At 41.7% G+C, this 21,828-nt stretch overlaps 1 protein-coding gene across 4 annotated transcripts in view; it reads left to right on the forward strand.

Moving 5' to 3' along the window:
* Positions 1-21,817, forward strand: part of LOC108108114 (DNA-binding protein D-ETS-3) — a 28,454-nt gene extending 6,637 nt beyond the window's left edge. Inside the window, exons 1-7 of one of the 4 annotated variants that reach the window (XM_017216027.1) lie at positions 7,890-8,701; positions 8,821-8,871; positions 10,709-10,768; positions 13,725-13,772; positions 16,900-17,089; positions 19,260-19,468; positions 19,795-21,817. In XM_017216027.1, coding sequence (XP_017071516.1) covers positions 8,572-8,701; positions 8,821-8,871; positions 10,709-10,768; positions 13,725-13,772; positions 16,900-17,089; positions 19,260-19,468; positions 19,795-19,931 — 825 coding nt within the window. In that variant the 5' untranslated portion in view covers positions 7,890-8,571 and the 3' untranslated portion in view covers positions 19,932-21,817. Of the gene's footprint in view, positions 1-7,889; positions 8,702-8,820; positions 8,872-10,708; positions 10,769-13,724; positions 13,773-16,899; positions 17,090-19,259; positions 19,469-19,794 lie in introns of those variants that run through there. The other 3 variants (XM_017216028.1, XM_017216025.1, XM_017216026.1) reach the window with 3 other exon arrangements.
* Positions 21,818-21,828: the final 11 nt, after the last annotated feature.

Below are 21,828 nucleotides of genomic sequence, written 5' to 3' on the forward strand. Positions count from 1 at the left end.
GCGTAATCTAGGGATGCGAAGAGGTCCCTCTGGGAACTGCAATTGAGTTCATTTGGCAGTGGGAAAGTTGGCAAACAATTGTCAAGGCCTTATGTTTATATCCTTTTGTTCCTGCCAAACAGTAAACATACAAAACGCAACAGTCACAACATTCGCTCTCTGAAAGCCAGTGAATCTGTGACTGCCCCGTTGATAATTTGACTCTTAAGTGCTCTTCAGCGGTAATCCTATTAAAGCGTGTTAGTCACACGCTCCATTCGAGCACACTTCAGTTGGAAGGACAACCCCCGTGCGCATACAGACATCCTGGCTACCAGTCCACGTCGACCAGCTACAGGGATGGCCTCTCTGAATGGTAGACAATGAGGCTAATCGACAGATCATAAAATGATCAAAATGTTATGTGAAGCGCATTAGGGCGCACACTCCGATGACAGCGTGGTGGATATGGTACTATATGCTACTCAATGGAGTATCTGTATCTTTATAGATTGGCTGGGAGGGGTTCGATGTGTGGGATTCTTTTTGGCACAGACAATTGAGTGGTTAGGCGGGCATAATGGAAAAGGGTGCTCGACATCGTTAGACTCATCGAGTAGCAATTGATAGAGTTTATTGTTTTATTGGCCTGATTAACGATATGTTTGTTTACTTACTGTTTTGTGTACACATATTACGCAATATTAGTGGGGTTATATGTGTATTTACGGTTATGGAAATATAAAAGACAAAAGTTCATTTTTGTGCCGAAAGGGAGAAAGGGGTTGTCATAAAATTTTACGAAAAATCTGAAAAAATGCACTTTTTGAGTGTGGTACACAGTTCGACGGGGAATTTAAATGCGAACTCAACAAGATATAACATTCCATGATACGATCATATTTGGCTTAGTAATGAGGAAAATACTGATATTTTGAGACACAAATCGGCACAGAGCGATTTTCGCATTTTTGGAAAGGGGTAACATCATAAAATTTTACGAAAAATATGGAAAAATTCACTTTTTGAGTGTGGTACACTGTTCGACGGGGAATTTAAATACGAACTCAACAAGATATAAAATTCCATGATACGATAATCTTTGGCTTAGTAATGAGGAAAATACTGATATTTTGAGACACAAATCGGGACAGAGCGATTTTCGCATTTTTGGAAAGGGGTAACATCATTAAATTTTACGAAATATCTGAAAAAATGCACTTTTTGAGTGTGGTACACTGTTCGACGGGGAATTTAAATACGAACTCAACAAGATATAACATTCCAAGATACGATCATCTTTGGCTTAGTAATGAGGAAAATACTGATATTTTGAGACGCAAATCGGGACAGAGCGATTTTCGCATTTTTGGAAAGGGGTAACATCATAAAATTTTACGAAAAATCTGAAAAAATGCACTTTTTGAGTGTGGTACACTGTTCGACGGGGAATTTAAATACGAACTCAACAAGATAAACCATTCCATGATACGATCATCTTTGGCTTGGTAATGAAAGAAAATATTAGGTCTCTTAATGGCAATACATTAATTTGTTGATTCGACTTCAATTTCATTGTTTATTTATAAACCTTTAAGAAATCCCCTTTTCTCAAATTTTAAATTACATTTTAAACTTCATAAAATTATATTTTTCGATGTCTATCATCATCTAACCCCGAGTTGTTTGTTTGCTGGTGGCTCACCCGAAATGCTCAGCTCTAATCATAATCACATAATCTGTCAGCAGGCTGGTCCCACCTCTCACACCGCCCCTCATCAACGCGCCCAGCGGGTATCGGCCACCCCCTTGGCCTTTGCCACCCACATTGAATGAGCGCCACATTGCGTCCTCTCGACCTGCTTCCCTCCATCTGTCGTCCTGTTTCCATAGCCATCGCAGTCGTCCTGCGCCGTATGTTTTGCTCACTTGAAATTTAATTTCTGATTTCATTTGCGCACAGTTTATACTTTTATTTCTCTTTTTTGCTTTTGGCCGTAATTGTTTCAGGCTGTGAAAATAAATTGAAAACGCTGCTGTGCCAACTGGCGCCAAAGGACGACCAAGTCCTTTTTGACAGCTTCGCGGACTGACGCTTGCGCTTAAATTTATTCACTAGCATTTATGATTTTTTTTTGGTTTTCCCAACCAAAATGGCAAGTAAAAAATGCGCATATTTTTTGGGTGAGAAGGAAAAACGGCGAACTTGGCCTGGAAAAAGTTTTTGGTTCCCATGCTCTATTGTCCGCTCATGTGTGCGCCTATTGATGTCCAAATATTTTTATTCATGGCCCTTTTCGCGGTTCACTTAACTGCCGATTCAAGTCATTACTCACCCCCTGTGAGATTTCAGCACGAGTTGTTCATAAATCAAGTCATTGTTGGTACAGCCAACCACCCTACGGCCACCTCCCACCAAAGGCCCAAAAAGAGATGACGGCAACAAGCTGGAAAATGTTTGGCTAATTTAGTTTTTGTATTTTCATATTGATCGACCAAATGATAGGCAAACAAATTTGCCTAAGCGAAGCGAAAAACTTTACAAAAACAATTAAAAAATTCCACGGCCCAGTTGGGAAATAGAAAACTGTCAGCATGTTCAACAGGTTGGCTTCCGCCTCCGAAGTCCGCTCCTCTTTGTGATTTATGCCGCTGGAAATGACCCGCTTCCGACATGGTATATCAGAAAAGGAAAATATATAAAGTATATAGAGAAAATAGGAAAAGTACAAACAAACAAAAAAAAATCGAACCAGCAGCGAAAGGAAAATGGAAAAGCGGGTCCGCACTTGAAAGTTTAGAACCTCCAGGCTGAGGAGGCAATGGGAAAAACCCCCAGCTCAGCTCTTCGGCGGAAACGCAGTGCACCCGGAGCCGGAGGTGGCTGTGTCGAAGCGTCTCCGGTCTTGGCAGCCAGCGCTCCGCAATTTAGTTGTCAATTGAATTTATGAGCTCGCTGAATTTATGACCGCCACCTCGACACTGGCCGTGCTTTTATCTCAAGTGACACAACTCACGTGAGACCGTGAGACCCAGAACCATAACCGGAGAACGAAAACCGTACGGTAGAGAGCCGGAGTGGAAACCCTTGACCCGCCAAAAAGTCAATCCGCGTTATCAATTGACAGCGAGGGTCGCTGGGAGTCAAACCACGGTAATTTATAGCTGGCCCGCCGAGCACGTGAGCCGTTCCTCCAACCCCTTTTTTTTCTGTTGAATGTTAATTGTTTGTTTGCTGTTTGTTGTCATTGGCTCTTAAGTGGCGCGGGGTGAGGTGGGTGTAAGGGGTCGGGTTCGGGGTTAAGGGTGCTCGCCAGGGGTGTGCCGTGTGAATATGTTAGCTTTCAGTTTAGAAGAAATCAAAAAAGACATAAAATAAAATCGGAACTCTGGAGTTGAGTGTAACGACTAATGGGTACGATGTAACATCCAAAAACTATAGGAAATATTTTTTTAAAATAAAAGCAAAGATAATAATTATGTCTATAGATTTTTTAATTTTTATTTTTTTATGATTGGTTCTCTTAACTTATATAGGATCAAAACTATTTAAGTATTCTTTACGGATTAGGTTTTCCATATTAAAGTAAGCCATTTCCTATGTGAGACTTTTTTTAAATTAAATAAATAAAAGCAAATTCAAACATAATTTTATCTCTCCAAGTACTTTTTGAAAACTGTTTTATTCCGAAACCAATATACCCTTTTTAAACCCCAATCGGTATTCGGCATAAAAAGGAGAGTTGGAATAAACGAGCTCGTGCCACTCTCTTGCAATTATCTGAGAAAGTCAAACGGTGGTAATCGGAGTCGAACGTGGCACCCTTCTCTCCATCCGTGTCACCCTTCCACCTTCCCCGTTTTTGTTTTTTTCACCCGTGGCATGCCACCCCCTCCTCCTTATCAATCGCGCAATTATTGCCGGCATTGTTTAGATAGACAGCCACGAGGACACCTTCAATATGTCGCTGTGAGAACTTCCTTTTTTGGCCCTCCGCATTTGTTGTTCGTGTCCGTAATTTGTTTTTATTACAATTTTCACTTTTATTTGCGGGTCTGGTATTCATTTTCGTGGTTTAGGGCTTTCGGGTTTGTATGAATTCCTAGGCGACATTTTTCTTATTTTTGTGGGAACAAGTTTCGGGCAGTCATTAAGATCTGGTGCACTTGATAAGCGGGGTGTAATAGGTGTGAATAAAGGCAAGGTTGAGTGGTGGTCAGTTGGATAATAAAGGAAGGGAGATAAAGCTTGGGAAGTGCATTAAATCACAATATTAGATATAACATTTCAGGCATAGAGTATGTAACTTTTTAGGATTACATCACTTAGATTAGCGATCCTAACAGCTAGTTTGTTGAGTTTGTTTACATCTAGAAACTACATTATTATATTAAATAAGATTTGCTTTATAAAAGAGACCCGCTATCTATATAAATATAACTCCATCCAATTCACATTAGACCTCATCCCATCCCCACTTAACCCTCTCTCAGCATAAAAAACTTTTAGAGCTGCCTATTCGAAACTGATTTATGCGCCGTCGTTGCCGCCCATTTGATTAGCAAATATTGGTGCAGCCCAGCCAATATAAAAACGGGTGTATTGTATTTTTATTATTTTTATGCCGATTATTCATAACAATACGCATTTTGGCAATAATAAAATGCACAGCGCTTGGCGAAATTCGCCGCGGGCAAAATGAGCAATCCTTGGTAAAGAAGGAGAAGGAGAAGGTAGTTCGAACGAGGACATTAAAGACCCGCAAGGAGTCAATGGGGAACCAGGAGCAGATACCGTGAGCAGGGGAAATCTTTTGGCCTGTCATGCCTCGCAGGCCGCTGGCCACGTGCCGCGTCAAAGTCTCCATCGCGTGTTACATCATTCATACGTCATTAATGGCCACGTGTCTGACTTCCAGTTGTTATTGTAGGCAGGGCCATTTCAGTGTTTTCAGCCTTGCAAGGCGCATAAATATTAGCAGCTCTCTCTTTCCAACTATCTCCATCTTTGTCCCTCTGTCTCTGGCCCTGTCCCTGTCTCTGTCTCTTTGGGCTTGAGAAAACAAATCGCGGCGCTGATTGCGTTTCTTATTAACTGCTGTGGGTGGTAGGCCAGGAAAATATGCTGCCTGTCTTCAGTGCACTTTGAGAAAGTTTGTTAGGAAACTAATTTAAAAGTATGGGTTATCTCAAAGTAAGAGAGGAAGAATTGAAAATGATTAATGATAATAATTTATGAGTTATCCCTAAATCCTATCTTTTATATAAAACGATTTTTTAACACTTGCTTAAAGAAAAATAAACAACAAATTACAAAAAGTCTTGATAAATATCTCTAGTTTATGTACTAAACTTTTCTCTAAGTGCACTGGCTGTCGTCATGTTTGTCTTGACGCTCCGTTGACTATTTTGGCTGCACACACAAAACAAATGGACAGGCGACTGATGCATTGATTGTCTTGGTGGGGCAGTGGGTTTTGTGGGTGGCTGGTGACAGAATCAAAGACCAAAGATACATAGGTTGTGGCTTAAAGTTAACTTAAAACACTTGACTTGTGGGTGGACCTAATGGGCGGACTAGAGGAACCGCAACTTTTGGGCGGCGGAAATGTTACGGCGGCGCAAAATGGCGGAAATCGTACAACAAAAGAAATTAATTTAAAGTTTTTCGCCCAAAAGCGTGAAAATGAAATTACATAATGAATGCAATTAAAATGTTAAGCCAAGCTAAGACACACACACACACACACACATACATAGGAGCTACCGGTATACAAAAAAAGCTTTTCCTTTTCCCTCGCTTTGGCAGAGCAAACATTTTGAGCCAAGTGAAACTTGGTTTTCCTCTGGCAAAGAACAGCAAATTGCTATTTAGCCATTTTAGATGCCATTAGCACACATATACAAAAACACACACACACACATACATATACGAAACTTAAGAGCTTATGGTGGGTGGTAGAGAAGGCGTTGGAGGGAATAGGGGGCTTACCCTCCAGCTACGTTTATTAAATAACTGCGTGTCAAAGCAACGCATACGAACCAACACTCGTGCAGAAACACAAACTAGCACACCCACACATCGGCAGTTGCCTTGACTTGCGAAAGTTTTCCCTTTGAATGTTTGCCTATGTATGGGTGTGGTGGGTGTGGGTCTATGAGTGTGTGCGTGGGCGAAAAGCGAAATTTGTTTTTAACTTAAATGAAATAGAAGAGTAGGAAAACGTCAAACAATGGTAGACTGGCTACTTACTTACTTCTGAAATTACAAAAAATATATGAGTTTTGTAATATTTTTAACTTTTTTGTGTTATATTTTATACATATACCGTTAAAAATATAGCCATTATACCCTTACTCAATCCTTTTTGTAGGGTATTAAAAAACCAATATAGAGTCTCAAATATTGGGCACAATAAAAAAGGAAGCTAGCTAAGCTTTTCGCCTGTTTGTGTGAGTGAGGAACTACAATTTGTTCGTTGACGCCTATGAATTAGCCTGGCCGCCCACAAGGATACACAAGGATATGCAAGGAACGGGGCTCGCATGGCCAGCGGCAAAGGCTGGGCAAAAACAATTTCAATGGGAATTCAAAAATTAATTAAGCCAGCCCAAAAGGCAGCTGTGTAGATGAGTCCGTCAGTTTGTGTGTGTGTGTTGGTTGGTATTGGTTGCCTGTGTTAGTATATGTTTTGGTGTGGGTCTGTCATTTTCTGTTGCCTGCTTCGTGGGGCAAGAAGAAGGCGAAGGAGTGTTTTGGGAGGAGGAAGGCGAACGCCACAATTGCACTTGAGCAGCTGCAGCGAAGTTGACGTCGACGCCAACGCATGTGCACCACCCTTAACCGCCCAACCACCCATTCATCAGCCCCTTAACCCACACCTGACCCCCACACGCCGAGGAGCAGTCAAAGCCTTTCACAATCAACTATTGTTGATTTCTCCTACGAAAGCCAGGCAGCTCCAACTTCTCGCGCTTTGTTTTTGGCCCTGCCACCCTAAACCACCCCCCTCCTAACCCCCCAATGCCACCTCCCCTTTTTTGGGTGGTGCTGAATGGGGATCTAGATGGCGGGGGTGGTGTTGTAGGCGAACGACGAAACGGTAATATCCTTGTGTTTGGTGGAAGGAAAAAGGAAGTGGATAATACATCCGTCCTTGTTGCTTCGTGTCACCCACTAAAAAGGCGATGCCACTTCTGGAAGCTCTGCCGCTGGAGCAGCACAAGCGGCGGCAGCAGCAGCAGCGGCTGCATTGAGTGGCCCGCAAAAGAGACAGCACTATAGTGCGCGGCCAAAAAGAGACGGAGTCCCGGGGTCCTGTGGCATGTCCTTAGTCAAGTGGAAATGGTTACCTCCTACCAAAAGCCTCAGAGAGATAGAGAGCGCAAGCTTGAAAAGCTCTAAGGTTTTTTTAGGTCTTTGCAGTTAAAACTCAAAATCATAGAGATCATTACAAAATGGGTTCTTGAAATCTGAAACTGTGGATACTCTCTTGGCCCCGCTCAGCCATTTGCAAAAAGCTTTACTCTGTGGCAGCAAAAAGCTTTCACTAGGCCACACCTCAACTCACTGCTGATTGGTGGACGGCAGTCGACGAGGGGGTGGCTGTGGATTAAAACCCTAAGTATATCCTGAAACGCAGGAGCAGCAGTGGCAGCAAACAGCGGCAGCGACAGAGGCAGCAACACACATATCGCAACCAAGACCAACCCAGACAGATAGATACATACCCAGGGCAGAGCAGAAGCAGGCAATACCAGAGTACCAGCCAACAAACCACCCACCACCACCCACTGTACAAGCAACCGACCAACCACCAGGCCACCCCCCAAAACGGCCACAAAAACGTAGCTAAGGGTTGGAGGCAGGACGAAGGCAGGATATGCGCGATTTGACGACGGAATGAAATCAATTGTTACGCTGCCGTGCCACAGATCGGACGCAATCCGGTGTCAGTGCTCAAGCCCGATAGTCCTAACCAGGAGAGCATCCTTTCTTAGTCCTTCTCAGTGATTTACGCGATTTAAAACGCTGCGCCTAACCACAAACTCACACACACACACACAAACCGAGTGTTCGAAAGAAAAAATAAATATATATATCACGTATACGTTACGGGGACATTGACACATATAAATCAGTTGGACACGCGAAACGGCAGGCAGGCAGGTCGAAAAGTGCATTGGAAAGTTCGGGCGGAAGTCGAGGTGTCCGGTAAACGGTAACCGGTTCCGATCGTCACTTTTCCCGTTCCTGTTCCCGTTCCTTTTCCTCTTCCGCTGCGCGTCGCTGCTCCGTTAGCCCGTTGGCCCGTTTGCCTTTTTTTAAACAAATTCAATTGCGGACACCACTTGGCGACGTCTCCGTCTCCGTGTTATTAGTTTCCGGCCTCCGGCGACCAATTTACCGCTTGCCAAAAAAAAAACAAGAGGAAAGCCCAAAGAGAGAGGGAGAGAGAGAGAGTGCGACAAGGATAGAGACCAATAGCAATTTGAATTTGAAATTCCGACTAATTGTTGTGTGGGGGTGTGGATAGGAACACAACCGAGATCCCAGTGCAAGCCCAAACAACCCAACCGACGGCGTCCACAATGCTGGACATCAAGTCCTCCGCCGATTACTTGTCACGCTCCACGGGCAGCTTCAGCAACTTCTCAATGCTCTTCGCAGGTGAGTGGGCGGTGTGTGAGCCAGCCCGACCGTCGGCCACCTGGAATCCAAGTAATTACACCACGACTAGCCCCCTAAGATACTGCCGTCGGTTGACTGATCTATCACTACTTATGATTTTTTGCTAAGCTTTTACAAATTATTAACGAAATGGTTTTCTTCTATTCCAGATTCCTCGTACAAATCGTCGTGGGGTTCCCACAGTTCGACACAATCGCAAGGTAAGTTCTAATAAATGTTTTATTTTAAACGTGATTAAAAACATTACTAAGAAACTGATTTGTTAATTCAGTGATTAACTAAGTTAATAGTATGACAGGGACATTATTTAAAAGTAAAGCAGATTTCTTAAGCCGACATGAAAAAGCGCCGTTTATCAACATCCACCAACAGTTTCTGAGAAATAGTTTGTCTTTCAAGATTTTACCTTCCGACATATGTATCCTTACATATGCAATTACTTTTCCCATCTCTCCAACGCAACTTCATTTTGGTGCCATAAATCCCCAAAGAAACATGACTAATTTGCAAAGTTTCAATGATCACAAATTGCCATAAAATATACTCAGAAAGTTCTGCGACAAGCCCGAAATTACAGCAAATTATATCTCACAAGGCATCAGGCAAAGGCACAGGGCACTCAAGAAAACCCGAAAATAAACATTAAATATGCAAAACACACACTCATGACAACGAGTACGAAACCAAAAGTGATGGGAATTCACACGGACCGAAGCCAGTGAGGCATGCAAAATGTGCTGCTGATAGATGTATTCAAGCAAATCAACAAGCCATCAATGGAACATTGACAGACATTTCGGTTGGGGGTTTACAGAGAGATATGGTTAAGGAAAGGACTGAAAAAAGGTGTGGACCTACACGTGTTCTAGGGGTTGCGACTCATTGAATGGTTACTGAAGCGATCAGAGGGGTTAAGCGCTATTAGGCTAGTTATATGGCACGCACTAATTGAAATTATATTGTCCTTTTGACACCCACTCTTCAGAAACAGAAAGACTGCCGCCTCAAGCGGTTTTAAATCTGAGAGATTTCAGAATATTTTTCACACTCTGAGGAAGACAAAAACAGAATTTCAGCTTGGCTGAGCGCATTTAGCTGCTGGCCATTGATGACATCAAAATTGTGCACAGCCCGAGTCCTGGGCTCAACTCTAGTTGAGGCTGCTGGGACCTGCACCACCCATCTCCGCCACAACAGCACAACCACCTCCCGCTGCCACTGCAATCGGTCGCCTTTTGTGCTCTTCGCAGTTGAGTGGCCACGCAAAGCGCAAAACCAAAAATGTCATATGAAAAGTTGTCGCTGTTGCTGCTTTTATTTTTTTAGCACAATAAGTGACAACGAAAACAACAGCGGGCGGTGCATGAACCACCCACAAAATCTTCTACTCTCTACAGAGTAAAAAATTGATGAATAGGTCTTAGGGTTTAGTATTTGATTTGGGATAATAGCTACGAGACTTATGTTTCATGTTTATAGAACCTTATAAAACCCTTTTTGATATAGAGAAAGATTGTAAAATCATATTCCATTCATGACTAGCTATAAACAACATTTATCCTTCAAGTTGTGTTTCTTTTGAAAACTACTAAAAATAAATCTCACCCAAAACAACTGCTTATTTTTCCTAGTGTTTTTCCCAGAGTCCTTAGTGCTTGAAATGGGCCTGCGGCTTTAATTTTATTCGAGTATGAAGCGTGAAGTTTGCCACACAACTTGAACGCGCTGAGATTGTAAATTGAATTGCCAGCGGCATTGTTTTCGCTCTTTGCAATCATATTCCATTACATTCCATTGCCAGGGAAGAGATCCTGCGATGCTCATGTCACAGTTGTCCTGCCTTCGGGCTATTTTCCTCCATTCAGCCGGGTTGGGCTCTTTGATGCCAGCGCAGAGATAATGTTTGTGTTGCGGTTGAGTTGACGATTGCCTTTGATTGTTCAACTGAGAGTGTTAACTGACAGGGCGGACAGGTTTTTAATTTAACAATTTGAATAAATTTCAACGCGTTTTCCCAATGCTTTCTTTCACTTACAGGTTACAGCTCGAACGCCTTGGGCATCAAACATGATCCGCACTCACAACTACGGCAACCTGGTGAGTATTTTGAAAATCTTACTTTAACTTACATAATAAGGTGTATACGAATACAAAGGCAAGTTTTGATTGATCTTAATTTTTAAAATATAAATTTCTATCTAGAAACTAATGTTAAGGACAAATTTACCATTTTTTACCAAGACAACAAACAGTCTTTGAAATATTATCTACAAACACTGCTAGACCCATATTGAAATAGTAAAAGATAGAAAGACGTAGATTATTATATTTAAACGATAATTTATTTCCAAATTGAGTAACTTCGATCTGTTGATATCAATTATATGATTCCATTTCCCTTAAATATCAAACAAACTTAAAGTTATGAAGTGCAAATGCTTCAGTCCACGTGCCTCATTGTTCAGCCTAAAAACCAACATAAACAGTCAGCTTAAAAGATCTTCAAAATCTGCAAAATTCGAAACGAATGCTGTTGGGCAACACTAATAAAGTTTTGGCCATTGTGTATCGAACGCATGCTGCAAGTGCCACTCGAGTCCTGTGGGCTGTGAGTCCTTTTTGTGTGTGTGTGCTCCTGCTACCCTTCAGCTTTAAAATTCATTTCGACTGCTTCGAGAGCGAAACCGAAACCGAAACAGAAACAGAAATCGAGCAAATACTGTCGCAGAATCAAAACCTTAAATACGCCACTTGAGCAATGGAAATGGTAATGGAAACAAAAGTGCCGAGCAGTGGAATTGAAGCGTAATGGAAACAATTGAAACTGCCATAAAGGATTCTCAATTAGAGGGTGATGAGGGGACAGAACGAGGGACGAGGGACGATGGAGAGGGTTTCGGCAGACCCAGACACACTTGGCTTGGCTTTTGTTTGCTGTCAAATTTGACGACCGTGGTTGAATAAGACGCGTGCCAGTCGAGGGGGCAGTTTTTTCGCTTTTTTCGGGGCATTAAAGCTGTTGAGAGAACAAAGCTGGAGCCGAAGAAACTGTTGGCAAAACAATGGCCGGGACATACAGGACTCAAGCCAACGAGCGGCGGAGGACTCTGGCTAGATGATGCGAATTACGGACAATTGTGCTATATAGTATGTCTGGTGTCGGTCTCGCTGCAATCAGAGTAACCTTTCATTCTGTTTTTCCGACTGCAATATACACAGAAAAAAGATGGTCAATATGCAGAAAACTTCCTTAATAACTTTTTAAAACATTAACAGACTTCATTGAAAACCAAAAATATTTCCCAGAATTCTTCATCTTAAATAAAGTTCTTGCTATAAAATGGCGAGCAATTATGATATAAACTTAAAATTCATAAAAATGGAAACTAAATTCATAAGTTCAGAAAAAAACAAGAGGAAACGCTATAGTCGAGTGCCGCGACTATAAGATACCCGTTACTGTTTTACACAATTTTAAAATATTAATTTTGCTAGTGGAAATTCACAAGGCGCCACCTATTGTCAGAGGAAGTATGTTGAGTATGCTTATAGTGACGTCACTGCCCATGTGGAGCCTTATAACCTTAATTTCTTCATAAATAGCGAAATAATGTTCCGATTTGAAAAATCTCTTGTAAATCGATAGATATTAACAGAAATAAGTTACACAAGGTCAAACGAAGGAATTCATAATAATATTATAGACTCCACAGTTTTCCGCGAGTTGTGGGCGTTAGAGTGGGCGTGGCCGGATGCAACTTTGTGGCAAGTTGCAGAGGCATCTCCTAAATACGTGTTTCTAAGCAAAATTGTGTAGCTTTTATAGTTTTCGAAATTTTTGCATTTTCGGTTTTTCGGGTTTTGTGGGCGTTAGAGTGGGCGTGGCGTGATCGGAAAAAAACAATTCGCATTGGGAGCATCATAGAAACATACATGCTTGATCCGAACTTTCTATCTCTTATAGTTACCGAGATATCAGCTTTTCTAGAAAATCCGAAAACCGTCTTTTGAGCCTTGTGGGCGTATGGGTGGGTGTGGCTGCATAGTAGAACCACTATAAGATGCGCTAGCATCTAAAGATTATACTTTTTGAATTTCAACTTTCTAGCTCCAATAGTTCCTGAGATGTCAGCAGTTTTAGTTTTTTGCGATTTTTGGGCGTTATAGTGGGCGTGGCAGGATGCTGTAATAAACTTGCGCTGTCCCGGGACCTCAAGAATCTTCATGCTTAATCTCAGCTTTGTATCTGCTATAGTTCCTAAGATCTCAGCGTTCATACGGACGGACGGACGGACGGACGGACGGACGGACGGACGGACGGACGGACGGACGGACGGACGGACGGACAGACGGACATGGCTCAATCGACTTCGCTATTGATTCTGATCAAGAATATATATACTTTATAGGGTCGCAAAAGCTTCCTTCTATCTGTTACATACTTTTCAACGAATCTAGTATACCCTTTTACTCTACGAGTAACGGGTATAAAAACTTGGTCAATAATCAATTATTAACTAAAATCAGAAAACACTTTAAAGAGATATCTTTCAATGCTTTGAAAACAAATTTCATGAACTCAAAACTTAGCTTAGTACTAATTCATGGAAAAAGCTTTGCTTGATATTACATACCCCTTTATTCCAAGTGTAGCCACTCATACACACAAACACACACACTTACTCAGCTAGGCTTTTGCAACGAGCAGGAAACTCGCGCCGGATAATAAGTGAAATGGATATTTCGAGTGTGACTGTATGTGTGTGAGTGTGCAAGTGCACTCGACAAATGCGCGCAAATGAAGCATCTGCATTCACACATAAACAAAATATACCTATACATACATATAATATATATGTATTTACCCATAAAGCACAAGGCTTTTCACAGTTTTCTGGTAATGCATTTCATTTCGTCAACGGAAACTAAAACTTGCCTTTGTATTTGCCACATAAGAATGGTCGGCACCCTTCATTAAGATATTTGCATAAAGAACCGGTACTAATGCCACGCTTTCCATTTCCATTTGCCTTTTCTTTCACCCCCTCCGCAGATCCATATCAAATGTTCGGACCCACCAGCAGCAGACTGGCCAGTTCAGGTAAGTGGAGAAATCACAAAAGCATAAAGATGCAGGTGCCGCGATTATATTTTAGTTTCCCTGCCGACTCCTGCCACGTGACTAAGCTCTAACCCCCAAAAGAAGGCAAAAACACTTGGCCCAAAGTCATTATCATATCAATTTCTGGCCGAGATTCGACTTAGTCATTGCCCAGACTGGCGACCCTAACAAATTAACCCATTGCATGCGAGTTTAACCCTTTTTCGGGGTGCAGTTTTCTAATTTATGCGAAAGGTGTTTTCCTAAATTTATTGCATCGCTTTTATTGCTATGTGTGTATGTGTATATGTGTGTGTAGGGGGCGTGTCCTGGCAATTGTTTTTTGCAGCTCTGACTTTTCGTTTCATTCATTGCTTGGGAATTGTCTGATTTCTGGGCACGCGCCCTGCCTAAAATCCTACGAAAATCCATTAAAAAGAGTTTCCAGCCCCGCCAAAGTCTCCGTCAAAGGGTTTCGACGGTGGGCGTGTCTCTTATGAATTTGATAAATTGGTCAATGGATGTGTTTCATTTTTCTCACAAAACCGTTTTTTGCTGAAATGGCCATCAGATTCATTATAACTATAGGTTAGAGAGGGTTACTAAAAATCTATATTTTCAAAAACCAGTTTTCTCATGATAGCAAGAAATAAGGGGACATTAGGAGATGGAACCTGTTTAGTTAGCTTTCATTAGTCAATAGTTAAAAATGGAAAGAAGAAAAAGATTATTTCTAAATGATCCAAAACTAATTTCCCTTACTGAAAGAAGTACAGGGTAACAAACTATGAATTTATCATACATTTATCTTTCACATTTCATTCCAAAGTTTATAACAATCGAGAGCAAATAATATCTAATGAGAGTGCAAACATTGCCCACTTCCTATTATCCTTTTTTTTTTTTGCTAAAAATTTTCCCTTAAACGAAAGTCACTTTCAAAATGGTGTGTTCAATGTTGAATGCCTCTGACCAGTTGCCAGGCAAAATCAATAATTCCTATTGATCCTGCGCTGGGGCAAGCTTTTGACGCCGCCATTATTATGGCTCGAGCTCCACCCACCGTTCCCATTGCCCCACCATAGCCCACCACCTCCACGTACCATCGAAACATGGCGCTCGAACGGAATTAGCATAAAAACCCAGACGCCCAACATTTTCCGGCGCGACATTTACACGAATCCAGCCCCCCTCATTCTCTCTCTATCTACCTCATTGTTGCCTTCTCTCTCTTTCTTTCGATTGTTTATTGTGCGGTTTAGGTTCAGGTTTAGGTTTAGGTTTAGGCCGTTGCCAAGAGTTGGCTATAAACTTCAACTTGAAGTTGGACGCAAAAGCTCACTGAGAAAAACCCATACATACCCACATACACACGTACATGGTGCGCTTTCGCTTTTTGGGTGGCAAAAATGCTGTTTTTGATTAATTATGGCTTCCTCTCGACACGGAACCGCTTTGTTAGCCAGGTCCGGCCAGCTGGCCAACACTTGACATGCCACACACTCATTTGCATATGTGCATATGCAGGTTGCAAGGCCCGAGTGATAAAAAAGGGAAACATGAGATTGCCTTAGTTAGTTGCTGCATAATTTAATAAGCGAAAGACCAAAACTGAAGTTTCTCTTAATTATGCTAACAACGAAAAAATGTGCCGAGATCTAAGAAATGGCAGGGCTAATTGCTTCCGGTTTTACATATTTTCCTCCTTATTAAATTAACAGTTTTTTCTGGGCCTAAAAACTTTAACACCTCTGCTGGTAATTAAAACACGTTTTCCTTCTTTTTTTTTGGGCTTTTAATAGCATGTCAATTGGCTAAGTAGACACGCCCAGTTTTCCTTTATTGACTTGGTGTCTTCTGCCTGGCCCACAATTATCATTCATCATCGTCAGTCGTCGTGTTGGCACTTAACACATTCACTTGGCCATGATTTGCAATTAACGCAATATTCATGACGTTCTCACACATGAGCAGCCCTAAGCCACCACCCGAAAAGTCCTTTTCCCTTTTTGCTTCTCAGCTCAAGGCTTTCCCAGCCACCCCATTGAGTGTCCTTTTTTCTGTTGTATTTTGCCTGACTGACAGCAAACAGAGAAAGAGAAAGGAGCGTTTGTAGTCCCTTATTCGTCCTTTTGCCTTCCACGGCCTAATTGCCAAATGATTAAGCGATTTATGATGTCTGCGTCGAATGCGTAGCAAATTTGGCTCACAATATATACAATCATAATTCTGTAAATGTTTTAGCACGCACAATGGTAAAATTCAAAGCTGGGGTAGTGGAGTTGGGACAGAAAGTCAAAGTTCAAATGGGGAACTGCCATGATATGGGTGAATAAATATCGCTGGAATCACATTATACGGGGGCAATAACAGAAGGAGTTTGAAAACGATTACGTCTTCTTGTAGGTTTGGCTTTCATTCTCAAAAAGTTACATTCAAAATTTTAAACATTTTAAAGTCATTTCTTTGTATAGATACCTTTCCAAAATTGGTTTTTCAATGGTTAGTTTTAGTGGAAGTATACGCTTCCGAAGTCACTGATAAACTTGTAACATTCTGTATTCTTAAAGCAAAGAATATTTTCTTTAGCTGCTTTGTCCAGAAAACAGAATTCAAGAACTTTTCTTGGAAATCCTTTTCCATGAACTAATTTCAAATCGCAGCATGACTCTTTCCAGTGAAAGTGCAAGTCATAATATCTATTTGGCTTCCCGTAGGAGCTGGCTGCTCCATGCCACTTCCATTACACTTACATGCAATGCCATTTCCGTTGCGCTACACTTCTCTTACAATAATTTGAGGCAAGCGTCATAGATTACCCCCGTGGTCTCAGTTATTTATTGAGGTTGGGGCGAGTAGGAGACCCACTTTGGGGGGTTTTCGGATTGCGTTTCGATTCCCTGGCCAGCGGCCCGGGCAGGAAATGCTTTATGGGGCCTTTGCATGCCACAAAATGCTTACATTTTGGCCACATCCCCGCTGCTGTAGTTAATTTAAGCCCAAAAACGCCAAAAGGATATGCTCTTTTGATGGACATTTAGGCAGGCCCCAAAAATACCCATATTAAATGTCTCAATACGTACGAATCACAGAGCTCATTACTCATGGTCCCCTCTCCCTATTCCAGGCTCTGGCCAGATCCAACTGTGGCAGTTCCTGCTCGAGCTGCTCTCCGACTCCAACAACGCCAGCTGCATCACCTGGGAGGGCACCAATGGCGAGTTTAAACTCACCGATCCCGACGAAGTTGCCCGCCGCTGGGGCGAACGGAAGTCCAAGCCCAACATGAACTACGACAAGCTAAGTCGCGCCTTAAGGTGAGTCTAAAAATAGATCTACAATATATACATACTTCTTTATATTCCTTACATATTTAATAATATCTTTAGCATTTTTGGTTTTACTTGCAATGATAAACTGAACAAATCTGGCACTTTAACGGAAAAGCATAAAAAACGTAACATACTTTTTACAGATTAATCCACGTTCAAAAAAAAGTTCGATTTCGGATCAGTTTTACCCTGACCATAGGGTTGTTTTTCCTTGCTCACTGAAGTATTCCCTAATTAGCTGATATCTCAGCCGACATCGAAATGCGAGCATGTGTGCAATCTGCTATTTGGCTCATCAGTAAATGATTTGTCCCTGCACTGATTAGCCGCTTTGATGGCTAAACAGCCAGAAAATCACCCAAAAAATGTATATACAAAAAGTTAATCCACTTGCTGGCCAAGACCTCGGACCACTTAATAGTATGGGCGTGGCCAGGTCGATATAGAAATTCAATCATAAATTGTTCCTCTGGCCCAAAACTGGGAATGTAATCAAAAATCCAATAAATTCTTAATCTAATTGCCAAGGAAAGTAATTCGATTTCGAAATCTGGAGCTCCAATATTTGACAGAAACAGCAAACATATGCACAAACTATTTGTGCAACGGTCAATTTGCTGAATAAACATGACCAGTGTCGGAGTTGGCCTAATCCACAGGGCAGAAACCCTTTTAGCCAGCTCCTTGAAACTGTCATTCGCAATCAGACGAGTGCCAATGATGTGAATTCAAGTGGAAAAGTCCTGACAGCCAATTTGCAACATGCTCCACGATTCGCACATGTAAATATAAAATGTAAAAAGTCTAGAAAAATCAGGCAACAACGACAATGGGTGGCAAGAATCCTTTTTGATGTTCCAGGAAGCCTCAGCATGTCTGTTCTTTTTGCGCATTTCAACTCAATTGAACACAAGAGACATCATCGCCGTTGGCTTTCATGTTTGCTCAGAAATGTGAGTGTGCGGCTGCTGTGTGGGTGTGTAAATTAACACTCAGCCTGGGTATCCTTCACTCTTACACATACACACACACAAAGAAGCCACCCACACACATAGAAAGGACAAGTGCTTTAATGCTTCATTTGACATGTTTATTCACAGCCAGCTGGCCTTTTGTTGGCCTGGCCAATCCTCGAAATGGGTTTACTTTAATCCTTTTCTCTCCATGCAGTCAGTTATCCTTGCTGCCTGATTGTGCTCCTTTGTCCTTAGCTCATCAGTCATTGATTGGCTTTGATTGTCTGTGCAAAGAGCAGCGGCATTCATGCTCTTTCCATTTCTTTAACTCTTTTCCATTTTCCATTGAGCTTTTGTTTTTACTGCTTTTAATTTATGGCCTTAATTGGCATAATTTATGAACGGGGCTAGCAAAAAACGAGAGAGAGCAGAGAATAAACTCAACTGCACGCATTATGCCAATTTGCATTGATGCATTGAAATGTTTGCTCTGCCTGACTGCAACTCTTTGTAATTTATTTGCACATTTTCTTTTTTTTGACTTGTCAGGCGGAAGTTGTGGACATTTTAAAGCGTAACAATAAACGAACAATATGCGAGAGGAAAGGGATATTTAAATTGCCCGTTTGAATGTGATTTAAAGAACGAAATCAAGCTGACTGGCCAAATGTTTTTACGAACTTAATGAAAAGAAATCGCCAGCCAACTTACCCTCGAATGTAAACAAATTTCGTTTGGTTTTTCTTGGCCGTCTGCCCGCCCACATAATTTCACCCCTCGACAGAAAATTTCTATTTGCGTTTGTGCACAAGGCGTTGCCATTTAATTGCAGAAAATGCGAAAAGGGAGCTGTGTCTGGGGAGCGGCACTAAAATCGCTTAATGTCAGCAAATTAACTTAAAACGCATAAAGCGAGCATTATTCTGTAATTATTTATTGTCCATCTGGGGGAGACTCCACGGAGTCTCAGCTCATCTCAGCTTTTGTTTGACTTTCCCACATCGAGATCATGGAAATGGCCAGCAGAAGGAGTGGTCGACTGGGATTTGGGGGTTGATTGTTTAGGTCTAAAGTCAATTTTGTGATTTAAGTTGTTATTGTGTTAAATAATAATTAACAGTCAATGAAATTTAATTCCAAATCTGTTGTATTTTTAGTATTTTTATTTATTAACTGTTTTCCTTAACTTTCCTTTTCAGGTATTACTATGACAAGAACATAATGACCAAGGTGCACGGCAAGCGGTATGCGTACAAATTCGATTTCCAAGGCCTGGCAGCTGCCACTCAGCCGGCGGCCAGCGATCCCACCTATAAGTACCAGAGCGACTTGTTCATGACACCATATCACCACAGCGCCAAGCTCAGCTCGTTCATGAGTCCGCACCATGGCATGACCTCATCATCGGGTAAGCATTTGTTTAGGAACTCCATTTAGGGTAACCCGGGTTATTTGACTCATAATTATAGCTTCGATAAATATGAACCAATTCTAAATTATTTATGTGCTCTTAAATATTTGTTAAATTTCATTAAAAAACTGGAATAATTGATTTGATGAAGCGTTAAGAGATCAATTTAGGTGTACAAAAGTAACACACAAAAATCCTTAAAAGGAAATTCCAGATTCTTTTCCTTTAATTTATTACTTAAAAAAATGAAACTTAAAGAAGGGGAAAATCATTTTCAGTTAAGTTTTTCAGCTTTAACTTATTGGAAACTTTATTTCATACAGCTTCGATCTTCCCGTCGGCCGCTTCATGGGGCAACTGGGGCAGTCCGGCCACGAATCTTTATCAGCCGCACTCGATGAGCCATGTGACGCCCTCTCACGTGGCGCCCCACCTGAGCAGCTATCCCCACTACGCATGACCATCATCGTCCGGTGGCGCCTTCTAATATGAGAGCAACGCCATCGCCAGTGCCTCGGGCATTGGCGGCGGCACGGCCTCGACGGGCGTGGGCATCGGCGGAGTGGGCGGCGGTGCAGGTGGTGGTGGAGGCGGTGGCTCCGGTGTAACCTCCGGCGTGGGCTCCACTTCGAGTAGCACCACGAGCAGTGGAGCAGGTGGTGGTGGTAGCGGAGGTGGCGGGACTGTCATGAGCGGCTTTGGCAGCAATGGCAACCTCAACGGATCACATGTGTCCAGCAGCGGTGGATCGTCCAGTGTGAGCAACAACCTTAATATAGCCACGGCCACCTTGACCGCGACTCCGGCACATGCCAGCGCCGGATTTGGAACAATTGGCGGACTCAGTGTGGCCGGAATGGGTGTGGGCGTTGGGGTCGGAGTGGGCGTGGGGGGTGGCAACTCGACGCTCAATTCGCTTGTTGTGGGCAATCGGCTGATGAACAGCAGTCTGCCCACACTGCTTAAATGATGCCACTTGGAGAAGTTCGGGCTGACAATGGGCGCAGGTCCTTCGCCGCCGGCTGCGACGCCTGCTGGTGAAAATATGCCGCCGTACCATCATCACGGGCATCCCGCCCACACCGGACTTCCAGGACACGCCGGCAACTACGGGGCCAACGAGCGGGCCCTGTACGATTATCTGGACATGAAGAGCGGCGAACAGGCCACGTTTTTACTGTAAATGCAATGGCAAAACTTGTAACCAGAACCACCAGAAAAGATCCAAACAAACCAACAAACAAACAAACAGGAGGCAAAACTATTTGCAGCGGATTTTATTCATAGGTACTTAGCGAAAGGAACTTGTAAACCCTTAACCAGAAAACAAAAACAAGAAAACAGAAAACAACCCCCAGCTAAATATTTTACGTGTGTGCGCGAGTGAGTGAGTGAATGAATCGTTGTTGCTCTAGGGTTAAGGAACTAACTTTCCACTAATATACGATTAAGAACCGGAACCGATATAGTTGGCATTCTAAGGCTAAACAAAACTCTAAGTGTTTTTAGTGTACCAAGGACTAGCTCTTTCCTTAAATTCAATGCAGAACTTTTCCAGGCTAAGACTTCATCAAATAGTTCTAGAATTCTTCCCAATTGTTGTTAGCATTTTGTGTGTGAAGCATTTGTAAATAGCAAAATAACAATATCATCCTCTGAAAAAAGAAAAGAAAAGAAAACGTTCAGCACAACAGTGAATGTCTAGTTATAAAAGTTTGCCACATTTTCTCACATTCAATTTACGATTTGTAAATAAATATTTGCCTAAGTGTAAAAATGTTTAGAAACTAAATAAGCTTACTTGAGTTTCACCTAATTTCTGCATTATTAAATTACCTTTTATGTTCGCTTTTGGTTTTTCGTTTATCGCTTATCGTTTTGAGATGGTTGACTGTGATAGTTGATTGTACAGTTAAAACTCTTACATATTTTTTAAATACCGAATTATAAATGAATAAATATTGAATTAAACTACGAGTACATATTAATCCCAAGTCTAGACATACTATATACTTGTGTGTAAAAAAAAACAGAAAACTCTCTAAATTCTAAGTCGAAGTTTAACTATAACGAGGCAAATATATATATATATATATATGCATATATATATATAAAATTAAATGTGTGTAACTATATGTGTATTTACCAAATCGAAATACTACAAAAGCGAACTAATCGTTAACGATCTAAGTGTATACAATTTTAAATTCTGAATGTAAACTCTACGAAGCGAAAACCAATATAAAAAACGAACATCAGCGATGCCCACACACCGAAACCCTCTAAGAATTTAGTTAATTTAAGGCAAAAACTTTCAACAAAAATAAAAACCCAATTTAAAAAGGACTCGATTCTTA

Source organism: Drosophila eugracilis, unplaced genomic scaffold (assembly GCF_018153835.1).
Source record: "Drosophila eugracilis isolate 14026-0451.02 unplaced genomic scaffold, ASM1815383v1 contig_2088, whole genome shotgun sequence".
NCBI classification, from domain to species: Eukaryota; Metazoa; Arthropoda; class Insecta; order Diptera; family Drosophilidae; genus Drosophila; species Drosophila eugracilis.